Consider the following 26,385-nt stretch of genomic DNA (forward strand, 5'->3'; position numbering starts at 1 on the left):
AGTATTCTCAGATTACTGCACCCACACTGCTCATGGAGAGCTTGCTCTTCCAGAAAATGGGGGATACGTTCCCTGAACGTGCCCCCCATATTCTAGAAGGTCCAGAGTCGGCGTGGGACCTCCAAAATGGATTACAGCGACCGGAATTTCTTTATTTTCAATAAATTGGTGAAAGAGGAATGTTTCAGGGAGTGTTTTTTCCAAATAAATTTTTTTTTTGTCTTTATTTTTTTCTATTACTGACTGGGTTAGTAATGTCGGGTATCTGTTCAGATGCCGTGACATCACTAACCCCAGGGCTTGATGCCAGGTGACATTACAGCTGGTATCAACCCCATATATTACCCCGTCTGCCACCGCACCAGGGTGCGGGATGAGCTGGGGCGAAGCGCCAGGATTGGCGCATCTAATGGATGCGCCACTTCTGGGGCGGCTGCGGCCTGCTATTTTTAGGCTGGGAAGAGTCCAATAACCATGGCTCTTCCCACCCTGAGAATACCAGACCCCAGCTGTCCGCTTCACCTTGGCTGGTGATCTAATTTGGGGGGGACCCCACGTTTGTTAGTTTTTTTAAAAAAAAAAAACGCCTGGGGAGCCCTCCAAATTGATCACCAGACAAGGTGAAGCTGTCAGCTGTGGTTTGCAGGCTACAGCTGTCTGCTTTACCCTAGCTGGCTATCAAAAATAGGGGGGACCCCACATCGTTTATTTTAATTATTAATTTTTTGGGGGACTAAATACAAGGCTAGGCACCCTTTAGTGCCACATGAAAGGCACTAAAGGGCGCCAGCTTAGAATATGCAGGGGGTGGGACGTTATATATGTTTGACATCTATCCATTCATCCATTGTAGCATTTTAGGCTGTGCGCCCACAATCGGGATTTGCAGTGTTTTGGGCGCAGAGTGTTTTCCCTGCGTCCATAGCGCTGCGTTGTGCAGTAGAAGCACAGTGGAAGGATTTTTAGAAATCCTATGCCCAATGTCCTTCTTTTCTCCACAGCATACACTGACCTGTGGTGCAGCTTCCTGAGCCTCAGCATGTCAATTTATGCTGCGGAGACAAGAGTGTTCTCTGCAGGTAGCATAGAGCTCCACAGCGGCCTGAACCCAAATCGTGGGCATGGGCAGCTGCGTTCTCCCGTGGACAACACTCACATCTCTGCAGGAGGCTGACACTGTGTACTAGACGCCGTGTCGCTGGATCATGGCCACATAGCCTAAAAGTGAGACATTTGTTGCTACAGCAACATTTTTGTGAAGTACCTGTGGATTCAAAATGCTTACTATACTCCTGAATAAAATCCAGTTTCCAAAATGGGGTCACTTGTGGGGGGTTTCTGCTGTATAGGTACCTAAGGGGCCCTGCAAATGTGACATGGTGCCCGCAATTTATTTCAACTTTTCCAGAATTCAAATGGTGCTCCTTCCATTCCAAGCCCTCCCATTTATCCAAACAGAGGTTTTTGGCCACATGTGGGGTATCCCTGTGCTCATAAGACATTGGATAACAATCTGTTGGGTCCACGGTTTGTTGTTGTCCCTTGAAAAAGTAAGAAATTTGATGCTGAAGCAACATTTTTGTGAAAAAAATGAAAATTTTCAATATGGCAACCTAAGCTTATCAAATTCTGTGAAGTACTCGTGGATTCAAACTGCTCACTATACGCCTAGATAAAAGCCTTGAGGTGTCTTGTTTCCAGAATGGAGTCACTTGTGGGGGACCGCCACTGTTTAGGCACCTCAGGGGCTCTCCAAATGCAACCTGGCGTCCGCTATTGATTCCAGCCAATTTTGCAGTCAAATGGCACTCCTTCACTTCCGAGCCCTGCCATGTGCCCAAACAGTTGATTTCCACCACATATAAGGTATCGCCAAACTCAGGAGAAATTGCACAATAAATGTTATGCTGAATTTTTTCCTTTTACTCTTGTAAAAAAAAAAAAAGCTACCTGGTTGAAATAACATTTTTGTGGTAAAATTTTATTTATTTTTTTTTCATGGCTCAACGTTATAAAATTCTGTGAAGCACCTGGGGGTTCAGGGTACTCACCAAACATCTAGATAAATTCCTTGAGGGGCCTAGTTTCCAAAATGGGGTCACTTGTGTGCGGTTTCTGCTGTTTAGGTATTTTAGGGGTCCTCCAAATGTGACATGGTGCCCGCAATCTTTTTCAGCCAAATTTCCTTTCCAAAATTCAAATATTGCGCCTTTCGTTCCAAGCCCTCCCATTTGTCCAAACAAAGGTTTCAGACCACATGTGAGGTATCACCGCGCTCCTAAAAAAGTGGTTAACAAACCTTGAGGTCACATTTTTGGAATTACCTCTTGAAAAAGTGAGAAAATTGATGCTAAAGCAACATTTTTGAGAAACTTATTAAAATTTTCAATATGACAACGTAACGTTAACAAAATCTGTGAAGTACCTGTGGAACTAAAATGCTCACTATACCCCTAGATAAAAGCCTTGAGGGGTCTAGTTTCCAAAATGGTGTCACTTGTGAGGGGTTTCTTCTGTTTAGGTTCCTTAGCGGACCTGTAAATGCAACATAGTGCCTGCAATCTATTTCAGCCAAATTTGCTTTCCAAAATTCAAATATTGCTCCTTCTGTTCCGAGCCCTCCCATTTGTCCAAACAGAGGTTTCTGACCACATGTGGGGTATCGGCGCGCTCATAAGAAAGTGGGGAACAAGTTTTGGGGTCCATTTTGTTGTGTTATTTCTTCTAAAAGTGAATAAATTTGGGTTAGAGCAACATTTTTAGGTAAAATTTAATTTTTGCTTTTTTTCATTCCACATTGCTTTTGTTCATGTGAAGCACCTGAAGGGTTAATAAACTTCTTGAATGTGATTTTGAGTACTTTGGGGGGTGCAGTTTTTAGAATGGTGTCACTTTTGGGTATTTTCTGTCATCTAGGCCTATAGAAGTCACTTCAAATGTGATGTGGTCCCTAAAAAAATGGTTTTGTAAATTTTGATGTAAAAATGAGAAATCGCTGATTAACTTTGAACCCCTCTAACTTCCTAACAAAAAAAAATTTGTTTCCAAAATTGTGCTGATGTAAAGTAGACATGTGGGAAATGTTATTTATTAACTATTTTGTGTCACATAAATCTCTGGTTTAACGGTATAAAAATTCAAAAGTTGAAAATTGCTAAATTTTCAAAATTGTTGCCAATATTCAATTTTTTTTTATAAATAAACGCAAAAAATATTGTCCTAAATTTGATACTAACATGAAGTCCAATATGTGACGAAAAAACAATCTCAATCACCGGGATCCGTTGAAGCGTTCCAGAGTTATAACCTCATGAAGTGACACTGGTCAGAATTGCAAAATTTGGTCTGGGCATTAAGGTGAAAATTAGCTCCGTCACTAAGGGGTTAAATATAAAGAAAAAATTCTAAGTAGGTACACTCAAAAAGATTCTTAATATAAATTAGTACAAAAAAAGTGCCATAACCCTATCATTACTAAAGTGGAGTTATGACAAATAAATCATACCCATCTAAATACCTTCCATACAGATGGTATATATGTTGCTAACACCAAAATGGACAGACACATGGAAAGCAAAAGATGAAAAGGGAGAAAAACATTATCTATCCCCCATAATAAAGTGCCATGTGCACATAGAAATCAAATATGTTACCCATCCCCCTTAGTTTAATGTTAAATGCATGCAAGGAAAGGAGAGGAAGGTATCCCTAGGTGGGATTGTATACCTACCAAGAAAGCGGTATGTGCTAGTCAAAGCTGCCAAAGAACCATGCCCTGAAGCAAAAGGAGTCCCCCCCCCCCCCTCCAGCCCACCAACACGTGTTTCGCCGGGAGTGCAGTACGTCCTGTCAATAGCTTCATTTTTAGCAAAACATTGCAATATTTTGAGCCACCCCGCCAACGTCACGGCAAATTCCATGGGGCAGTCCTACACTAAAGACTATATTTTATTTGGGGTGCCATATGGCCTCACACCTTTAATGCAGAACTGCCTGGGGCAGCACTTACCTGGTGCTTTTCATTCCTGTACCTGTGACTGAGTCACAGCTGTGGGCAGGACAGGCCCAGGCAAGTGCTGCTAAGATTAAATAGCCTGTTGACAGGACCAGTGGCTGTGTGTGAGTTGTTCTATCTGTATATGGGTTTAGCCATTGGTGACTGTTCACACACAGCCACTGGTCCTGTCCACAGGCTATTTAATCTTAGCAGCACTTGCCTGGGCCTGTCCTGCCCACAGCTGTGACTCAGTCACAGGTACAGGAATGAAAAGCACCAGGTAAGTGCTGCCCCAGGCAGTTCTGCATTAAAGGTGTGAGGCCATATGACACCCCAAATAAAATATAGTATTTAGTGTAGGACTGCCCCATGGAATTTGCCGTGACGTTGGCGGGGTGGCTCAAAATATTGCAATGTTTTGCTAAAAATTTCCATTTATTAATACAGTATAGAAATTGTGCTGGCTCCTTCTTTTTGAAAATATATATAATATATATATATATATTTATTTATTTATTTTTTATTACAAATTTATTTTGCCATACTTGGACATTTTTTTTTACCCATTTTCTAGTATATTACATGAGAAAATGAATATTATCATTCAAAAGTACAATTCCTGCCTCAAAAAAACAAGCCCTCAAATGGCTATATTAACCAAAAAATATGAAAGTTATGGCTCTTGGAATAAGGGGAGGAAAAAATGTAAGCACTGTAAGATGGCTGCTGGACGTTTCATTGAGGGGAGATATGCATCACAGTCGTGGTTATCGTCTGTGATCTAAGCCTGGAAGCAAGCGCCAGTACTTGTATTACTGAGAGGGTTAATAGAGCTGAGAAGGACCACGTTTACAAGCAGTCAGAGATGGGTGGGACTGGCTGCTTACATATATCCACCATAACACACCCCGGGATGGGGATAAAGTCCAGGTGGCTTGATTAGTGGTCTTTATGTGGAAGTAAGAAGTCCTCCTGTGTGTTGTCCACATGCTTACACTTGTATGCTGGATAACACTAGTGCCCTTGTTAGTACTCTGTACCCTGTTTTCCTGCAAACAAAGATTGATTATTTTCCTTGTGTGTGTGTTGGAGACTTAATAAAGCAGCAGGGATTGTTGATTGCAGTCTCATCGCGTACCTTCCTTAACGCCGCTGAGTGAACTGTATCCGTACAACTCATAAAAACGCGTATTAAAGAAGTTATCCCACTAAACATGTTTATCACCTATCCACGCAGTATTGAGAAGTGATATCCAGGCAGCACTCAAAATTGCAGGTGCTCGTTCAAGGGATGGCACACCCAAATATTGTATATGAACAGAAGACCGGCACTCCAAAATTTGCAGTAATCTTTAGAATTTAATCCATAGAAGCACAATACAAACAAAAAGAACGCGTTTTCGGCTAGACATTTAGCCTTTGTCAATACTGTTCATATATCACCTATCCACAACATATTTTAGGTTGCCATAGATCATTAATAAAAACAAGTAAAATATGACAAACCTTTGTTTTTAATGTTTGTCCAGTACAGCCAGTTTTAGCTATTGTCTAGTTATACTTATTTAAAGCTCACTTTCTTATTTCATGTTTTAGAGACTTGGAGTTCTCCATATTGGGCAGAGAATTGAAGAGCAAGTACAATTTGAAAAGATTTATAAAAATGGTAATGTTCTTGCAAATCCTAATAAACATCTATGTGTAAAATCAATGTAGCGCCCACATGTAAAGAGATTGTCACATATCATTGTTCAGTTGTGTGGTAACATATTATACTCCGTTTACAGCTTGGGCTGATAATGCAAATGCCTGTGCAAAGCAATACGCAGGAACAGGAGCTCTGAAGACAGACTTCACAAGGTAAGTTAAATGTTGCTGCGTGAAAAGTCACTGCTACATTGCAAATATATGTTTCGTCTAGAGCATGTGTTGTTTTTTGGGTTTTTTTTTAGAACTGGTAAGAGAACACAGTGGGGACTTGTAATGGATGGCTGGAACTCTCTCATACGGTACTACAAAAACAACTTTTCTGATGGATTTAGACAGGTAGGATATTATATTCTAGATTTGTGCTCTATCACGGTGGATGTATATACAGTATCACAAAAGAGAATACACCACTGACATTTTTGTAAATATTTTATTATATCTTTTCATGTGACAACACTGAATATGACACTTTAATACAATGTATAGTAGTCGGTGTACAGCTTGTATCTCAATACACAGCCATTAATATCTAAACTGCTGGCAACAAAAGTGAGTACATGAAAGTGAAAATGACCAAACTGTGCCCACACAGCCATTTTCCCTCCTTGGTGTCATGTGTCTCGTTAGTGTTACAAGGTGTCAGGTGTGACTGGGGAACAGGTGTGATTTAATGTGGTGGTACAACTTTTGTAGCAAGCCTTGAATACTCGTTTTTTGTTTTGTTTTTTTGTTTTGTGTAGCATACTCTATATGGGTAAAAATATAGGGACACACTTCTTAATACTTTCACGACCAAGGACGTACCTGTACGCCTTTGGCCATGTCTGTCCCTTTAATGTTGGCAAGCCAACATTATTCCCGCACATGTCTCCTGATTTGATCAGCAGACATGTGCAGGTAACACATGTGGGTGGCTCTCAGTTAACTCCATAGATCACGCTGTCAAACTCTAACAGCGTGATCGAATGTGTTCCAGTCAAAATTGCACATTTCCCCGTCACCATCAGTGGCTCCGTGACGCATTGATAGGACGCCATTGGGTTGCCATGGCAGCATGGGGGTCAGATGATGACCCCTGTTGCTGTCATTACGCGTTTCCTGTGAATGCTGGAAGAGCGGCGACACTCATGGGACCACAGCATTTCTGCTGATCAGCTTTGCTGAAGCATCGCAATGATCAGAAGCGATCTGATACTGCAGTCATAAAGTCCCCTAGGGGGACTAGTAAAATTATTATAAATTTAAAAAAAAACAAAAAACTTTTAGATTTTATCCTTTTGTCCCATTGAAAAAAAAACAATGAACAATAAATAAAATAAAAATACATGTATTTGGTATTGCCGCATTCAGAAATTCCCTATCAAAATATGAAATCCGTTAATATGATCGGTACATATTAAAATGAAAACATCAGGATTAATGTAATAACAGACGGTCAAAACTTCACATCTGCACAAAAATGGCATAATTAATAATGTAAGTGCTCAAGACGCAAAAAATAAGCAGTCACTGAGCCCCAGATCCCGACAAATGATGACGCTGCGGGTCTTGGAAAATGGTGCCAAAAGCGCAGGGGTTTTTTTGTTTTTTTTATACAAACTTGTGATTTTGTTTCACCACTTACACAAAAGTAAAACTGTACAAGTTTGGTAGCTATAAACTCACACTCACCTGGAGAGTCATATTACCAGGTCAGTTTTACCAAATAGTGAACTTTGTAAATAAAAAAAAAACCAAAACAATCGTGCAATTGCACTTTTTTTTGCAATTTCACCATACTTGCAATTTGTTTACCGTTTTCCAATATAATATGGGGCAGAATGAATGGTGTCGTTCAAAAGTACAACTCATCCCACAAATAACAAGCCCACATACGGCTATAATGATGGAAAAATAAAAAAAGTATAGCTATTGGAAGAAGGGGAGAAAAAAACAAAAACTGAAAATCGCACAGGGGTGAAAGGGTTAAAGATGATCTGTTAGAAGAATTTCACTAACAAAACTGTTTATATGCTCATGCAACTTTTTCAGAGACCAGTCCAGTGATACTTTTTCTAAGGTCAGAATTTTCCTCAATTAGTGGGAAATTAGTTTGCATTGATATGCAAATGGCTATGGTGGTTAGAAGCCTCTTTCATTTCGGATTTACCTGCCCAGAGCTGCCTCTTCCTGCTTGATTGTCAGCCTCCACACTGTGACTGAAAGCTCCTTTTCCTGAAGTACCAATCAGGACGAGGCAGCCCTGGGCGAGGAATAGAGCTGGAGTGACACAGGCATCAGATCTACTGTAAACATTTGCTCATCAATTTTTGGCTTCACAGTAACATGGACTGGCCAGGTAAAGGTATTTCTGGACATGTCTTTGAAAGGGCTATATGTATATATAAATAGTTTGGGATGTGAAAGACTATTGATTCCCTTTAACCTCTTCACGACACATGACGTACTGAGAAACGTCATGGATTGTGTCAGGTTAATCCCTGTGACCTTCCGTGGGCGGCCAGCAGTGATGTCTGCACGTCAGCTGATTTGAATAGCTGACATGTGTGGCTATCAGGCATGAGTGAATTAGCTACCCACTCGTGGCTGTTAACCCCTTACAGCTCACTGTGAAATTATCACAGCGCACTGTACATGCCAGCCGCGGTAAGCATTCACTTACCCGGCGGCATCGGAAGTCAAATGATGTGATCACGTGCATCCGATGGTTGTCATGGTAGCACAGGGTCATGTAATGACTCCTGTAGGTATCATGAGTACGTTCCTCTTACAGCTGGCAGAGTGCCATGTGTGAGAGAAGAGCAGCTTTTCTACAAATCAGAGCAATGCTGCTCTGATCTACAGAAAAGAATGAGTGATCAGACTGCTGATGGTCCCCTAGGGGGACTAGTAAAGTAAAAAAAAAAATATTTTTTTTTTCAAAATTAAAAAAAACCCAAAAAATTTAAAAGTTCAAATCACCCCCCCATTCGCCCCATTGAAAATTAAAGGGTTAAAAAAAATAAAAAATATACACACATTTGGTATCGCCGCGTTAAAAAATGCCTGGTCTATCAAAATATAAACTCAATTAAGCTGATCGGTAAATGGTGTAGCGGTAAAAAAAAAAAACAAATACCAAAATTGTGTTTTTTGGTTGCCACATATTTTGCGCAAGATGCAATAACAGGCGATAAAAATGTAGCATCTGCGCAAAAATTGTACTGTTAAAAACACCAGATCGAGATGCAAAAAATAAGCAGTCACAAAACCCCATATCCTGAAAAATGAGAACACTACGGATCGCGGAAAATGGTGCAAAAGTGTGCCTTTTTTGGACAAACTTGTGAATTTTTTAACCCCTTAGATAAAAGTAAACCCATATATGTTTGGGGTCTATGAACTCATACCGCCCTGAGGCATCACAGTGGCAAATCAGTTTTACCATTTAGTGAACACAATGAATAAAATATCCCAAAAACTATCAGGCAGTTGCACTTTGTTTTGCAATTTTTTCGCACTTGGAATTTTTTTTACATTTTCCAGTATACTATATGGTAAAACTAATGGTTTAATTGAAAAGTACAACTCATCCCACAAAAAATAAGCTCTTAGGCCTTGTGCGCACACTGCGGTTTTACCCTCTGTTTTACCCGCACTTTTGTTGCAGAAATTTCTTGAGAAATGTTTGTAACCTTTCTGCAGACATTTCCCAGCAAAACCTATGGGTAAAAAAAATAGCTGTGCGCACACTGCGTTTTTTTTCTCTAGAACATTCTTTCTGCAGAATTTCTTGAAAATATGTGCATGTCACTTGTTTTCCGCAGGTACCTGCGGTATTTCACTCCATTCACTGTAATGTAATCGCGAAATACCGCGAGTATACCGCAGGTAGCAAATGATGTGCGGTATACACTCTATATAGCCGCGGTTTACCTGCGGTAATGTTCATCACTACCCTGCGTTTCGCACACACAGATACATACATACATATATAATACACTGACACATAATCTACATCTAAAAAAAAAAAAGCGTGAGCTCCGCTATATTTTTACCGCCCGACCAAGGTAAACACACAGCGGGGGGCTGGTATTCACAGGCTGGGGAGGGCGAGGGCCATAGTTATTGCCCCCCTCCTCCCACACCCAAGAATATCAGCCAGCGCTGCCCCGAGACTGTCGCATCCATCAGATGCGACAGTCCCGGCGTGGCACCAGCCCTTCCTGATTGCCGTGATGCGGTGGTAACTGGGTAATGAATGAGTTAGCGGCAGCTATAGGTGCCGCTAAGTCCACAATTAGTAATGGCAGCGTCTATGACACGCCATCACTAATCTGTCAGTGATGGTAAATAAACACACAGACCGAAAAGCCTTTATTTGAAATAAAACACAGCCCCCTCTTTCAACCCTTTATTAACCCCCCAAACATCCAGGTCCGACGTAGTCCAAAACAGGAGGTCCGGCAACGCTTGCATCCAGCAACGTCTGAGACAGAGTGCTCAATGCAGCTCCATGTACAAGGCTGCACGGGTAACTCCAGGACATTTCCCACGCTGATCACATTACCGCTCGCGAGAACTTGTGTGTCCTCACGCGACCTAGTCAGCGGTAATAGCGTGACGTCACCAGCCGGCAGTGACCCTGTGAGATCTCAGATCCGAGGTCCCACAGTGTCACTGCTCTATCACAAATACTGTGGGGGGGATCACATACATCACAAATAAAAGCTGTAATCCATTCATCCACTATCTATCCATTATCTATCTATCCATTTATCTATCTATCCATATATCTATCCATATATCTATCTATTGTGAGGCAGTGACAGGGGTAATATTTGAAGACCGCTATGTGTCCCCCAGAATGTGTCTGGAAACCCTCTGAGTTTGCTATAGCTATTACTGGGAGTATAGCACAAAGGGTAACAGGAAGACAGATCCCTCCTCCCAGTCCAGGTTTTGTAGCAATCCTCATGTCCGGCATTTTCGTTTAAATCATGCAGAGCACAGCAGGGTGTGTCTCAGTTGAGAGCCAGGCTTGGTGAAGCTAACACATGCTGTGTGAGCTGGGCTGGCTCTGTGTGGAGTGAACACAGGCCAAGAGTGTCAGCCTAGGAGAACCTTATACAGATCCCTGCGGTTATCGGGGTCCTAAGGTAACAAGACTTTTTGATGCAAAGAATTTGTCTATATGCACCGGCTGTGATCCGGAAGAGACTTTGACTGTGGGAAATTGGATCTATTTATGCTGCAACAATAAATAGACTGTTGGTGTGAACACGCTGCTGCCTCACTGCCTCACGTTTTTGCCCAAACAACGCTGCTACCTCACATTATGGTGGAGAATGCGGGCATGGCAGCCTGGTTGCTAAGGGCAATGGCCTAAGAGGTACTTACCCGGAAAAAAAAAATAAATAAATAAAAATTTTTTTTTCTACTGACTGTTTGCGGTGGATCGGCGGGTCCACGAAGCCTGCAGGCGTTGCAGCCTGGTTGCTAGGGGCAACAACCCAGTTTTCACATGTTTATGGTCAAGCCTGCAAAGTTACAGTTTAACTCAGCAGCCACCATGGAGGATCTTGTAAAGCAGCTGGCCCAGGCTAATGCTCAGCAGCAACAAACCAATGTCCAGCTCCAGCGGGCGTTCATTCAGCAACAGGAGACAAACAGCTTGTTGGCTAAGCAGCTTTCTGCTCTGCGAGAAGCGCTCCCAGCGGTAACTCCAGGTCATCCAGTCCTTCCTGCGGCCCAGGACAGAGTAAGGGCAGCACTTACGAGGATGAGTGCAGAGGATAACCCAGAAGCCTTTCTCTCCGTGTTTGAGAGGACCGCTGAGCGAGAGAAATTGTCTATCGACCGTTGGACTGATGTCGTGGCCCCGTTCTTGGTAGGTGAACCCCAAAAAGCCTACCTGGATCTCAGCACGGAGGATGCCAAGGACTATGGCACACTGAAAGGTGAGTTCCTTGCACGAATGGGGGTTAACACTTATCTCCGGGCCCAACGAGTGAACCAGTGGTCCTTTGAGGAGGGAAAACCTGCACGCTCACAGGCCCATGTCTTACTGGACCTTGTAAAAAAAATGGCTGCAGCCGGAGACCTTGAACCCCGGACAGATGATTGAGCGGGTGGTGATTGAACGGTTTGTGCGGACTTTGCCAGCCCCCATTCAACGGTGGGTGGGACAGGGGGACCCCGGTACCCTAGACCAGCTAGTGAATTTGGTGGAACGCTACACAGCTACCCAGGAGTTGGTCCGGGACTCTGCTTCACGGCGGGCACTCCGTAGGGATACGCCCCCTTCACAGTTGGTAAAAGACTCCCGTCCCTCCTCGGGTGCTGCCCCGTCTTCAGCCCTGGCAGAGAGTAAACCCCAGACTAAGGTCAGCAGGAGTCCCGGTTCCCCAAAGTCAGACACCCGAAACAGGGACACCTCTGCTGTTATGTGCTGGCGGTGCCATCAGCTCGGGCATGCGATGGCACAGTGCCCACTCACATCAGAACCCATGGACTGCCGGTACGCTCGCCGGGTATCAATGTATGCCCATACTGTTTGTACCGTAAGCACTGTTACTATGGGGGAGGAGCCCCATCTCTGCAAAGTACGTGTTAATGGCTATACAGCAGAGGCTTTGTTGGACTCAGGAAGTGTAGTGACTCTTGTACATGCCTCCTTGGTCTCCGGAGAAAACCCTACGGGACATAAAGTAGGGGTACTTTGTATTCATGGAGACCTACGTGAATACCCTATGGAAAGGGTCACCATTGCTACCTCGTGTGGAGAGGTACAACATGAAGTGGGGGTGATGAAAAGACTTCCATATGCTGTTATTTTGGGAAGAGACTTGCCCCTGTTCTGGACATTATGTGGGAGGCGACCTAGCCCTCCGAGGTGTATGATTGAACCAGGCCCTGAGCCGGACGATCCCGACTCAGGGATACCTGCCGTAGGGGTCACCAGTATAGGGACAGAGTGTAACCCTGCCAGGTTCCCCCTAGAGGTAATGGCAGGAGAGGTTGAGCCACCCGAGGCAATCCCGGAGTTGAACAAGTCTCCAGATAATTTCGGAACAGCACAGCTCCGGGACCCCACATTGGCTCCTGGACGTGGAAATGTACAGGTAATTGATGGGGTACCCCAGCGGCCTGGTGCCAGGCTGGAAACTCCCTACATGGCTCTAAAGCGAGAGTTGCTCTATCGGGTTGATACAATCCGGGGGGAAATAGTGGAACAGTTGGTGGTCCCTCAGCCGTACCGCCGTCAGACCTTGGAATTGGCTCATAACCACCTATTGAGTGGGCACCTAGGTGAAGAGAAAACGCGGGAACGCATGTTTCAGCGGTTTTACTGGCCAGGGGTCGGCGCAGAAATTAAGAGGTTCTGTGAGTCCTGCCCAGTTTGTCAGTTGACCGCACCAACGCACCGTTTCCGTAGTCCTCTGATACCTTTACCCATTATAGAGGTGCCTTTTGAGCGGATTGCTATGGATCTGATCGGACCCATTGTAAAATCAGCCCGTGGTCACCAGCACATCCTGGTAGTGATGGATTACGCGACGCGTTATCCGGAGGCCATTCCACTACGTCACACCTCGGCGAGGCTTATTGCTCGGGAGTTGTTTGCTATGTTCTGTCGCGTGGGGTTACCCAAAGAAATCCTGACCGATCAGGGCACTCCCTTTATGTCTAAAATTACAAAGGAACTGTGCAAACTCCTCCAGATCAAGCAGCTACGCACGTCGGTGTACCATCCCCAGAATGATGGTCTAGTGGAACGTTTTAATAAAACTCTAAAGGCTATGTTGAAAAAGGTGGTCTCCAAAGAGGGGAAAGATTGGGACATGTTATTGCCCTATTTAATGTTCGCTATCCGCGAGGTCCCACAATCTTCCACCGGGTTCTCGCCATTTGAGTTACTGTATGGCAGACATCCGCGGGGACTGCTGGATATAGTTAAGGAAACTTGGGAACAGGAGCCCACCCCTCACAAAAGCACAGTGGAATACGTTATGGGTATGCAGGATCGTATCACGGCAATAATGCCCATTGTTAAAGAGCATTTGCTGGATGCTCAGGCAGCCCAAAGTACTCAGTATAATAGAAAGGCCTCCATCAGGTCTTTTAAACCGGGAGATCGTGTCTTAGTCCTAATACCTACTGCAGAAAGTAAGTTCTTAGCCAAATGGCAAGGTCCCTATGAGATCCGGGAGAAAGTGGGGGAAGTAAACTATAAAGTGTATCAGCCAGGTAGAAGAAAACCAGAGCAAATCTACCATGTAAACCTGCTGAAGGCGTGGAAAGACAGGGAATGTATGGTGGCTGACGTAACGTTGGACCTAACCTTTTCAGGTGCCTTGACAGCAACAAAGGAGGAGTCCCCTGATGATGAATTGGGAGTAAGGATAGGGGATTCTCTCTCAAAACAGCAGAGACTGGAGTCTCGGAGGTTAGTGCAGCGGAATACGGACATGTTCTCAAGCCTACCCGGCCGAACAACCGTAATCCACCATGATATTGTCACCGAGCCTCAAGTAAGGGTACGCCTGAGGCCATACCGGGTACCAGAGGCTCGTAGGCAAGCCATTGCGGAGGAGGTAAAAAAGATGCTCCAACTAGGGGTTATTGAAAAATCCACGAGCGAATGGGCCAGTCCCATTGTGCTGATCCCGAAACCAGACGGTTCTTTAAGATTCTGTAATGACTTCCGAAAGTTAAATGAGGTATCGAAGTTTGATATGTATCCCATGCCCAGGGTCGACGAGCTGATAGAGAGACTGGGACGGGCCCAGTACTTCATGACTCTCGATCTCACTAAAGGTTACTGGCAGGTGCCGCTGACAGAGGCGGCAAAAGAAAAGACCGCTTTTGTCACGCCAGGGGGGCTATATCACTATGTCGTCTTGCCATTTGGTTTACATGGGGCTCCGGCCACGTTTCAGAGATTAATGGACATAGTGTTAGAACCCCATCAACCATATGCCTCTGCATATTTGGATGACATCATCATCTATAGCAGTGACTGGAGCACCCACTTATCTCAGGTACAAGCGGTAGTGGATTTGCTCAGAGCGGCTGGTCTGACGGCGAATCCAAGCAAATGTGCTATGGGTCTCAAAGAAGCCCGTTACTTGGGGTATGTGATAGGCCAAGGGGTTATCAAGCCACAAGTAAACAAAATCGAAGCCATTCAAAACTGGCCTCGTCCCCTTACCACAAAACAGGTAAGAGCCTTTCTGGGTATAATGGGGTATTACCGACGATTCATACCCAATTTTGCTGGATGGTCGGCGCCTTTGTCCGATCTTTTAAAAGGGAAGAAGTCGGTCATGGTCCACTGGAATACACAAGCAGAGGAAGCCTTTCAGGTGCTAAAGGTAGTCCTATGTGGTCAGCCTGTCCTTGTCAACCCTGACTTTCAAAAGGAGTTTATAGTACAGGCAGATGCCTCTGAGGTGGGTCTGGGTGCGGTTCTGTCCCAGGAGGTAGATGGAGAAGAGCACCCGGTCACCTATTTGAGTAGAAAACTCACCCCGGCAGAGAAGAACTATAGCATAGTGGAGAAGGAGTGCCTGGCCATAAAATGGGCTCTGGAATCCCTCCGCTACTACCTGCTGGGGCGACACTTTCGCCTGGTGACAGACCACTCCCCTTTGGTCTGGATGAGGAATGCTAAGGAGAGAAATGCTAGAGTCACCAGGTGGTTTCTCTCCTTGCAGAACTTTCACTTTTCTGTGGAACACCGGGCTGGTAGGTTGCAGGGCAATGCGGATGCCCTGTCCAGAGGTCCCTGTATGTTGGCAAAAGTTCAACCCCGCCCGTTTGAACTGAGGGGGGGGATATGTGAGGCAGTGACAGGGGTAATATTTGTAGACCGCTATGTGTCCCCCAGAATGTGTCTGGAAACCCTCTGAGTTTGCTATAGCTATTACTGGGAGTATAGCACAAAGGGTAACAGGGAGACAGATCCCTCCTCCCATTCCAGGTTTTGTAGCAATTCTCATGTCCGGCATTTTCATTTAAACTCATGCAGAGCACAGCAGGGTGGGTCTCAGTTGAGAGCCAGGCTTGGTGAAGCTAACACATGCGGTGTGAGCTAGGCTGGCTCTGTGTGGAGTGAACACAGGCCAAGAGTGTCAGCCTAGGAGAACCTTATACAGATCCCTGCGGTTATCGGGGTCCTAAGGTAACAAGACTTTTTGATGCAAAGAATTTGTCTATGTGCACCGGCTGTGATCCGGAAGAGACTTTGACTGTGGGAAATTGGATCTATTTATGCTGCAACAATAAATAGACTGTTGGTGTGAACACGCTGCTGCCTCACTGCCTCACGTTTTTGCCCAAACAATGCTGCTACCTCACACTATCCATTTATCTATCTATCCAGTATCTATCCATTTATCTATCTATTATCTATCTATCCATTTATCTATCCATTATCTATCAATTTATCAATCCATTATCTATCTATCTATCTATGCATTTATCTATCCATTATTTATCTATCCATTTATCTATCAATCCATTATCTAGCTATCCATTAATCAAATCAAATAAGCTTTATTGGCAGGACCAAATACAGATTAGTTTTGCCAAAGCAAGTGTACTTTAGGGACTGGGGCTGTGGGGATGCTGGGTGGGGACTGTAGAAAGGATGGATGGGGCACATCCAGGGTGGAAACACATCTAGGGTGGGAGCTATGGAAGTCTATGGCTTATGATGGGGCATATCCAGGGTGGGGACTGTAGAAAGGATGGATGGGGACTGTGGGGGCACATATAGGGTGGGAGCTATGGCAGTCCATGGCTTATGATGGGGCATATCCAGGGTGGGGACTCTAGGAAGGATGGATGGGGCACATCCAGGGTGGGGTCTGGGGGGGCCACATCTGGGATGGCGGGCTATGGAAATCCATGGCTTATCATAGTTCTCTTTCTCGAAGTTTGACATTCGCCCACATATATCTATCTATCTATTTATCTATCTATCCATTAGCTTTCTATCCATTTATCTATCTATTATCTATTTATCTATCTATCCATTATCTATCCATTTATCTATCTATCCATTATCTATCTATCTCCATTTATCTATCTATCCATTTATCTATCCATTATCTATCTATCCATTATCTATCTATCCATTATCTATCTATCCATTATCTATCTATCCATTATCTATCTATCCATTTATCTATCTATCCATTTATCTATCTATCCATTTATCTATCTATCCATTTATCTATCTATCCATTTATCTATCTATCCATTTATCTATCTATCCATTTATCTATCTATCCATTTATCTATCTATCCATTTATCTATCTATCCATTTATCTATCTATCCATTTATCTATCTATCCATTTATCTATCTATCCATTTATCGATCTCTCTATCCATTTATCGATCTCTCTATCCATTTATCGATCTCTCTATCCATTATCGATCTCTCTATCCATTATCGATCTCTCTATCCATTATCGATCTCTCTATCCATTATCGATCTCTCTATCCATTATCGATCTCTCTATCCATTATCGATCTCTCTATCCATTATCTATCTATCCATCTATCTATCCATTATCTATCCATTTATATATTGTAGTTACAGCATAAAAAACCCTAGGGACCAACCTGCGGAAAATCTGCGGCAAAAACGTGGCAAAACCGCATGCGTTTGTCCCGCAGTTTTGGTGCGTTTTTTTACCGCAGGTGCGGTAATCTTCAACTCCCAGAAGTTTCTCAAGAAATTTTCTTGAGAAAAATCACTTTTCTAGTGCGCACATAGCCTTATGAGCGATCGTACCCGCCCCCGTCTATTGTACGTCACGGGCAATTAGTTGCCCGTGGCGCACAAAGTCGTTAAACTTCCGTCAAGCGTACTTACCTGCTGGGCGACGTCGCTGTGGGCGGCGAACATCCACTTCCTGAAGGGGGAGGGACGTTCGGCGTCACAGCGACGTCACACGCCGGCCAATAGAAGCGGAGGGGCGGATATGAGCGGGACGTAAACATCCCGCCCACCTCCTTCCTTCAGCATTGCCGGCGGGACGCAGGTAAGCTGTGTTCATCGTTCCCGGGGTGTCACACGGAGCGATGTGTGCTGCCCCGGGAACGATGAACAACAGGACGTGCGATTTTTAGAAAATGAGCGACGTGTCAGCGATGAACGAGAAGGTGAGTATTTCTGCTCGTTCATAGCTGTCACACGCTACGATATATCAAGCGATGCCGGATGTGCGTCACTTACGACGTGACCTCGCCAACATATCGTCTCGTGTGACGCCGCCATAAGGCTACACAATGACATGTTTCACGCGATTAAAAACATCATTGTAAATATTCTGCTTCTTGCTGTTGGACTTTTGTTAGTGCTGTGATTTTGCTGCAAAAAGTTGCCAAGTCACAGATAAGTCACATGTGACTTGCATTGAAGTCCACGGCAAGTGACTTGCGCAACCAGCTACAGTAAATTCAACACATTTGAAAAGACTTATTACACGGTGTCACAAGAGGTTGTAGGTCAGTTTGCAACACCATAGCAAATGATGCACTATTACAATGCTACACTATGATTTGAATGTTTGATGACACTTGGAACCCTAGCCTGTCAGTAAATTAGGTTTTCATTCAGTCCCATGGCCACAACTGTTCAAAACGAAGCACCTAGCTAAAAAGTCTGCCTCTTCTATTTGTGAAGAAATGGATCTGTTTGATTTTTTTATAAATCAATAGCATAAGTGAAGATAAGAAATTTTGTAAAAGATCTAAACCAAAAAATCTGCATCTTTCTACTCTTTCACTCTCAATTAATTGGTAAAACATTTTTTTTCAGTGGATACTTATGGTCATGTCACACACAACGACAGCGACGACGACGTCGCTGCTAAGTTACCATTTTCTGTGACGTAGCAGCGACCTTGCTAGCGATGTCGCTGTGTGTGACATCCAGCAACGACCTGGCCCCTGCTGTGAGGTGACAGCGAGAGAGCAACGAACTGAATGTGCAGGGAGCCGGCTTCTGCGGACGTTGGTAACCAAGGTAAATATCGGGTAACCAAGCAAAGGCTTGGTTACCCAATATTTATCTTCCTTACCAGCGTCCGCAGCTTCTTGAAGCCTGCTCCCTGCACACGTAGCCAAGGTACACATCGGGTAACTATAAGCAAAGCGGTTTGCTTATTAACCCGATGTGTACTTTGGCTACGAGTGCAGGGAGCCAGCGCTAAGCAGTGTGTGCTGGTAACCAAGGTAAATATCGGGTAACCAAGCGAAGCACTTTGCTTGGTTACTTGATATTTACCTTAGTTACCAAGCACAGCATCGCTTCCACGCGTCGCTGGTCACTGGTCGCTGGTGAGATCTGCCTGTTTGACAGCTCACCAGCGACCATGTAACGATGCAGCAGCGATCCTGATAAGGTCAGATCGTCGTCGTGATCGCTGCTGCGTCGCTACATGTGACCTAGGCTTTAGAATGGAGATGAGAGAGGTGAGGGGGGGAGGAGAAAGAAGCTAGAGGCAGAAAAAGACATTGTACTGAAAGTTCTCCTGAAATGACAGCGACACTTAAGAGCTTGCCAAGTTCTTGTGCGCTTCTGTAATACAAATCATTTTGTGAAATATATTCTCTTCCAAATATTTCACAATCAACATTAAGTAGTTTTATTAGAAAGGTTTAGCGACTAACAACTTGGACTCAAAGTGCCAACTGATGCCTGAGGATGTACAATACGCGTGTGTGTGTGTGTGTGTGTGTGTGTGTGTGTGTGTGTATTTTACATCTTTAGGCTTATTTTTTTTCTCTTGCAGGATTCAATTGATTTGTTTCTTGGAAATTATTCAGTAGAAGAAGTCTATTCTACAAGTCCATTACAAATTCAGAAAGACTGGAAATTTTTAGCTGTAAGTGTGTAATATCTTTCAATGTTGACACGAGCACTAATGGTTCCTGCAAAGTGCGGGGTCTGATGAACTAAGTAAGCTAGATAGGTTGTGTTTTTGGAATCTTTGGTCCCAATTCATCATTTTATTTGTGTTTTTGTTTTATTTGGGTAAAATTTATTTTTCATCTTGTGGAATTCATAGCTTTTTCTTGCAAAGAGGCTTTTTTTCTTGCCTTAAATTTCCAGCATCTTTTAAATGCAAAAACTCACATGATGTTTTAAAATTTTGTTAGCCTCCAACTGAAGCAAAAAATAAAATTACGGCTTAAATATGTACACCATTTTGAAAAATCATAAATGATGAGTCAGGCTAAAAAATCCAGATTAAGAAATTTGCATCCATAATGCCAAAAAGATGCAAGGTGTAAATGTTAACTTTTTTTTAACGTAACTTTTATGGTTTTTTTTTCTTATTACCCAGTATCCTGACTGATGCATCTACAGTGATGCTGCCCTTCACCTTCTGTATATAAGATTGTGGATGGTATTTTTTTCTTCTCACTGCGCTCCAGTTCTCTCACATGTGAGAATCTGACCACAGGTGCAGAGAAGGAGAGCTTCATCTCTCCAACTTCTCCATTGTGTGTCTCATGCTATGGATGTACTTGATCTGATATAAGGCCGCTTTCACATCAGCGTTTTTTTGCCTGACTGCAAACTAACGAAAATCCATGTGACTGGATCCTTGACAAATGCGTTGACATTTTAATGCATTTTGAATGGAATCACGGTAAGATGCGTTTGCATGCGTTTTATACTGGATCCATTATTTTGCGGTTTTTTACCTTGTTTAAAAATTGCGGCTTGTGTTATGTCCTGCGTTTAAACCGGCATGTCACTGGATCCTGACTGTACTGCATGCAACCGCATGTTAACGGTGGTATGCTGATACAAAGGATCTCTCTCTCGTCAAATGCAATTTGCGGTTTTTGACGTGTGACAAACGCTGATGTGAAAGCAGCCTAAGCTGCAAAAGTACTAATTCCGTATGAGAAAAAATACGCAGATCTACTCAGCCTCATTGAATAACATTGGTCAGAGTACAATGCAAGATCTTTTTGCATTTCACTCCTCATTATATGCCAGAGTGAGCGTACCCTTATAACTAATCTGATGAATGTTTTTAGAATTTAGAAGTCTTTTGAATATGAATATATAGTAATGATGGGGGAGGAAACTTGACAATTTTTTTTTTGCTTAAAAATAGAGAATATTTGTTTTTTAAGCACCTAGTTTGATGGGTTTGTATCACGGTATCCACATTAGAAAAATGTAACTTTATATGGATTGTGCATTGAGTATTACTGTATTCCTTTTTAGTTTTTTTGTTTTGTTATGGAAAGTGTAGTGAAGTAGTTTTTTTAATAAAAATTATCTGATTTAAAGAACTAAAAAACAAATTGTGCTTTACCCCACTCTCCCACTGTTCAGCTTGATTTCTCTGTTACTGTCACTTTTTGATTTGTTTGGCTGCAGCTGTGAAGTCACATCAACAACCGTGCCGCAGGTCAGCAGGATTTGCCTTCAGTAATGTTGATGTGATGTCACCACTGCAACAATACAAACCAGGAAAGCTGCAGAGACACAGAGCTGTACCTGGGCAGTGATTTCTACTACTGACTGCCAGACGTCAGAGGTAACAGTTGCAAGCTCTCAATGCAAGTCAATTGGAGCCAGAATGAGGCTCTTTGACTTGCATTGAAAAGTTGCCTTTTGCTCGTTTCTGTAAACATTGGCGAGATCCAGCAGGTCACAGACTGCTGGAGACTGCTGGGAGTGGCTGCAATAGAAGGTAAAGACTATGGCTGTAAGTATAAGATTAATTTAATGGAACTTAGATTAGAAGCACCACTTCAGAAGTAAAATTAAAAACAGCTGCAGTGGTGCTTTAACTGACCCTGCAGAGAAAACATTTTTGGAGGGGTACAAGCCTGTTAAGTGTTTGTACGTGCGGGGAATTTGTTTTCTTGGATTTTTTTTTCACGGATAGCACACTAACATTATATTATATGGAACTATTCATATGTTATGTCTATTTTTGAGGGGCTACTCAATGGGATGCATAAAACATTTCATACTCTGATCTGCAGACAGAACTCGCTCATTCGATGAATAGGTCAGTGAAGAAAACAGACAGCATGTTGATGCTGATCTAGTTGCATCCTTGTGTCGTCTGGTTTTCAGAATGGCATGTCTTGCTGAAATTGTGTAAGGAAAGTTGCTGTTGTGTAGTCTACAGTCACTGTTTACATTTCCATAATCTTTTGTAGAACATAATTTGAATGCTGCAGTGTTCTACTTATGTTCAAGTAGCATCTGCATTTCTTAACCTTGTAATTTTTGTTGACCATTAACACTTAAAAAAAACCTTCTCTTTACTTTTAGTTGCCAATCATTATGGTGGTGGCATTTTCTATGTGCATTATCTGTCTGCTCATGGCTGGTAAGTCACCTATACTGTATATATTAACAGAATGAAGATATCATGTGAAATTACACAACATGAAAAAGCACTCCGTGCAAAGATAAGCAGTTAGGAACTTTCTAATCTGAAATGCTTCAAAACCTTTGGGGCAGATTTATTGAATCTGAATAAAAGAAAACCGGTCTCTTTTTACCTATAGAAATCAATTATAACAGCTTTCATATACCTAAAATTAAAACTGAGTTGTTATTGTTTGCTATAGGCAATTAACATTATTGGGTGGCAGTTTTCATAAAGTTAGTTTTAAAGCTGAAAATGCCAATAATGTTCAGTATATTCATTTTGGTTTGGCCAAACCTGCCAGTGAGAAAAAGATGGAAAATAAAAACCAAGTAACACGACACAATGCCAACCGAGAGTTTGTGTATTTCTCTTACTCACTTTTTATTCTAATAGTGGAGTATATTCCTATTCCTCTCTCTCTAGCTTGTAATTTATGCTTCTTAGGCCTCATACAGCTTTCCATGAAAACTGGTCCAAGTGTGAGCCATGATCCATGGACTGGCTGAGGGTCTCCTGACCGAGCATAATAACATCATAAGTATATATGAGGCTGTTCAGTTCAGGTTGGGAGTCCTGCTTCCAGTCTGAACATCATGATCCCTAAATCAGCGTTTCACAGATGTTTGAATTCAGCCTTAACTGACAGCATTAAAGGGAACCTGTCAGGTCCAATACACACCCAAAACCACGAGCAGTTATGGTTGGATATTGCTAATCCATGCCTAACCGTCCCTGTATACACTAGCGTAGATAAAGAAATCTTTAGAAAAAGTATTTCTAAAGATGTTTTATCGTATGCTAATGGGCAATGGGACCAGTTCCCTTGGCTAAAGTTAGTTCCCCTTGCCAGTCAGCCCCATTAGCGTGTTAGTATGCCCATGTGGGTGTGCGAACATGCTAATGAATGTGCAGCGTCAGAGGATGATCTCACTCACCTCTCCTCCGTGTCTGATGGGATTTCGGCTCAGTGCGCATGATCCCGGAGTTTGAGTCATGCGCACTATGAAGCCGGGTGTACGTGTCCTGGCATCAAACTGAAGTAGTGCACATGACCGAACCTCCGGGGTCATGCGCATTGAACAGAAATGCTGCGTTGGACGCGATGGCGGCGGAGTGGTAAGTGAGATTATCCTGTGACACTGCGTATTCACTAGCATGTTAGCATGCCCACAGGGGCGTACTAACCTGCTAATGGAGCCGACTGGCAAGGGGAACGAACGCCCAGGGGACTAGTCCCTGCACTCATTTGCATACAATAAAAGATATTTAGAAATACATTTTCTAAAGATCCCTTTATCTATACTAGTGAATACAGGAACGGTTAGGCAGAGATTAGCAATATGCACCCAGAATTGCTCGTTGTTCTGGGTGTATATTGGACCTGACAGGTTCCTTTTAATTGTTTTGCTGACTGGATACACTGATCGTCACTGAAAAGCACCTATGAACATTTGAGATTGTGTTTTTCATTATCCCCCAAATTTCTGCCTGCCTGGTTAGTGAGCCTTTAACTGCTGATCATTCTAGTTCACAGTCTGTACCCGTCTGATAAGCATGACTTGTATCAATCATTGGAGTGCTTATTACCAAACACTCATGATGGAAAGGTCTTCTAGCAATAAGGGGTTGGGTTAAAGAAATGTTATCTGTTTCAATATTTGTACTGATGTAGTCTCTTTGCTTCTTAAAGGTGAGACTTGGACTGAGACCCTTGCCTATGTACTGTTCTGGGGTACTGCTAGCATTGGAACAGCGACTATTATCCTCTACAATGGCAAAGATTTTGTTGATGCTCCAAAACTAGTGCAAAAGGAGAAGATGGACTGAATTTGTAATTGTTCAAAGCATCTTGGCAGTCATTGTACCAGAAGCCATAATTGGAGTCTTTACTAATCTGCTTTGAAACACATTGTTGATCTTCCTAATGTTAATGTTGATTTGAAACCATCATTAGCAATGAATTTTTATGCCATGCGCATGAAGATGCAGCGGTATTATACTACAAGACCAGGAGCACAACATACTCTTAAATAATGTTTTGCTTTTCAATGTGCATTTTCCATTGATTTGCAACATATTTTCAACTATTCTGCCATTACAGATGAAGAGACCTCATCTTTAAGCATTTTAAAGTCAATAATTAACAATAAAGATTTTCATTTTGAGCTCATTGCCTTACTGTTGTCTCTAAAGCACACAATTCGTTTTTGAATTTTAAATTTGAGTAACAAAATTATTAGTTCTTGATCATTCCTCTCAATTTTAAGTAACAAGACAAATTTCCTTTTCTTCATTTGTATGCCTTAATTTATACTAATAAAATCTTTAAACTTAGATGTTTAACTAGAATATAGTTGTTTGTATTAGGAATTGTAAAATGGTAAAAATGGAGTAAATGTCATATAAGCACATAATGTAAAGTAGAAGCGATCACTACGAGAGAGCACAGTTGTCATACGTTTTATTGTTTCTCTCTCTATATAAGCTTGCATTGTAATTTTTTTTACACTGTAAGTTGCATCTTAATTTAGTCTTTTAATGATTATTATGGCTAATGATTTATTAGACAAGTTAAAATTGAAAAATATACAGTACTTTGCAAACTTTTTAGGATTGTGTGGGGGAAAAAATGCTGCAAAGTTAGAATACTTCCCAAAGTAAACTATTAAATATGTCTATCTGTATCAATAAACAAAATGTAAAGTGAGTGACCGAAAAAGAAATCTAAATCACATCAATTTGTTTGTTTTGACCTCCCTTTGCCTTTAAAACCGAATCAATTCACCCAGTTGCACTTGCACAAAGTAAGGGATTATGTGGCATTTTAGTTAGGTGTGCAAAATTATATTATTTCGATCTAGAAATGAAAATGATGTTGATTAACTAAAACTGAAACCACTGTGTTAGAAGCTTAAGGCTGAGTGAGGAACAGTCAGACTCTGATACATAGGTGGGTTGTGGAAGACAGTTTAAAGTCACAGGTCATACACCATGGGAAGATAAAGCAGTATTGGCAAGTTGTATCCCAGGCAAAGACTTCAAAGTAGACTGGGGTTTCAAGCAGGGCTGTGGAGTTGGTAAGCCAAACCTCTGACTCCACGACTCCCTTATACATGACTCATTTTTGTGATAAATTTACTGAAGTAAAATGGTAACATCAGGCTTTAAATCATTATTATGATGCAATAATCAAGCTGTTTAGAACCTAAAATATATTTATTAAAGTTTGTGTTCTAAACTTGTATTCCAATAAATTGTAAATATGCAATACACTATGCAGTAAGTGGGGAAAAAATGTTTTAAACAAAAATGTACGGAATAAGATTTGTGCAGTCTAATTAATTTTTTTCCAAGAAATAGTATCTCCTCCATCAGCTCCTCCTTCATGGAAGACCTCAAATTTGACCTAATTATTTCAAGGCTAGAGAACAACTTTTTTCCACTAGCTTAGTTGTGGCAAAACGGTAACCACATGGGTAACATCTCTAACAATTTCAGGGTATAAAGCAATTGTCTCATGCACAATCAGTTTTGATGAACGGTTGAACTCTTTTATGTCTCTGAGAGTAAGTGAAAGATTTTTCTGAAATATGGTCAATCTGTTTGGTACAGGAGTTAAATCATTTTCCCTTTGGCAATGCTTTGCTGCTCCATGTCGTCCAACTACTTTTCAAAATTAAACTCATCGGATGACGCTGAAGATATGTCAGCAGTAGCACTGGCAGGATCCAAATGCTCTTGCGCTTGGCAGTCCTGTAGCCTAATGATCCTAACTGCCACCCGAGCTGTGGATCATCCAGCAATGTATGATGACTTGGGTTCACATACAGAGCTGCCAGAAGAATTTTATTTTCTAATAGTAGTTTCTCTCTCCGTTTCATTGAAGCAGCAAAGTCATCTGCAATTACATTTCCTCTGAGACAGGCAAAACAGCAAGTTCTTCCTCTCCTTTATGGAAATTCCGGGAGTTAAATCCTCAGCTTGTAATTTTTTAGTCACTGTAAATATCTGACTGAATTGAAGGAATTAATTTAGTGTTACCGAAGGGTTAGCCATGTCAACAAGAAAGGGTTTGAGCTCAGTCATTAAAGAAGTGCTTCCACACCGAGTGGCTTGATCGACAATTGCCCCTTTTCCAGCACGTCTCTTCAAGATGGAATCACTTTTAGGGGTTCTGGCAGCAATAACCAATTTCCTCACTTTGCCAATCAAAGTTCCATCATGTCATTCTTGCAGACTATTGCTTATTGCCGGCTGCAGCGTG

General features: G+C 42.4%; 1 protein-coding gene across 3 annotated transcripts in view; it reads left to right on the plus strand.

The window, feature by feature from the left end:
* SACM1L (SAC1 like phosphatidylinositide phosphatase) overlaps positions 1–24,286 on the plus strand; it is a 543,139-nt gene extending 518,853 nt beyond the window's left edge. For all 3 annotated transcript variants that reach the window (XM_075315019.1, XM_075315018.1, XM_075315020.1), the window contains 6 exons: positions 5,594–5,663; positions 5,785–5,857; positions 5,950–6,043; positions 19,500–19,592; positions 22,019–22,076; positions 23,812–24,286. In XM_075315019.1, coding sequence (XP_075171134.1) covers positions 5,594–5,663; positions 5,785–5,857; positions 5,950–6,043; positions 19,500–19,592; positions 22,019–22,076; positions 23,812–23,948 — 525 coding nt within the window. In that variant the 3' untranslated portion in view covers positions 23,949–24,286. The remainder of the gene's footprint in view (positions 1–5,593; positions 5,664–5,784; positions 5,858–5,949; positions 6,044–19,499; positions 19,593–22,018; positions 22,077–23,811) is intronic.
* Positions 24,287–26,385: the final 2,099 nt, after the last annotated feature.

Source organism: Anomaloglossus baeobatrachus, chromosome 6 (assembly GCF_048569485.1).
Source record: "Anomaloglossus baeobatrachus isolate aAnoBae1 chromosome 6, aAnoBae1.hap1, whole genome shotgun sequence".
Classification (NCBI taxonomy): domain Eukaryota; kingdom Metazoa; phylum Chordata; class Amphibia; order Anura; family Aromobatidae; genus Anomaloglossus; species Anomaloglossus baeobatrachus.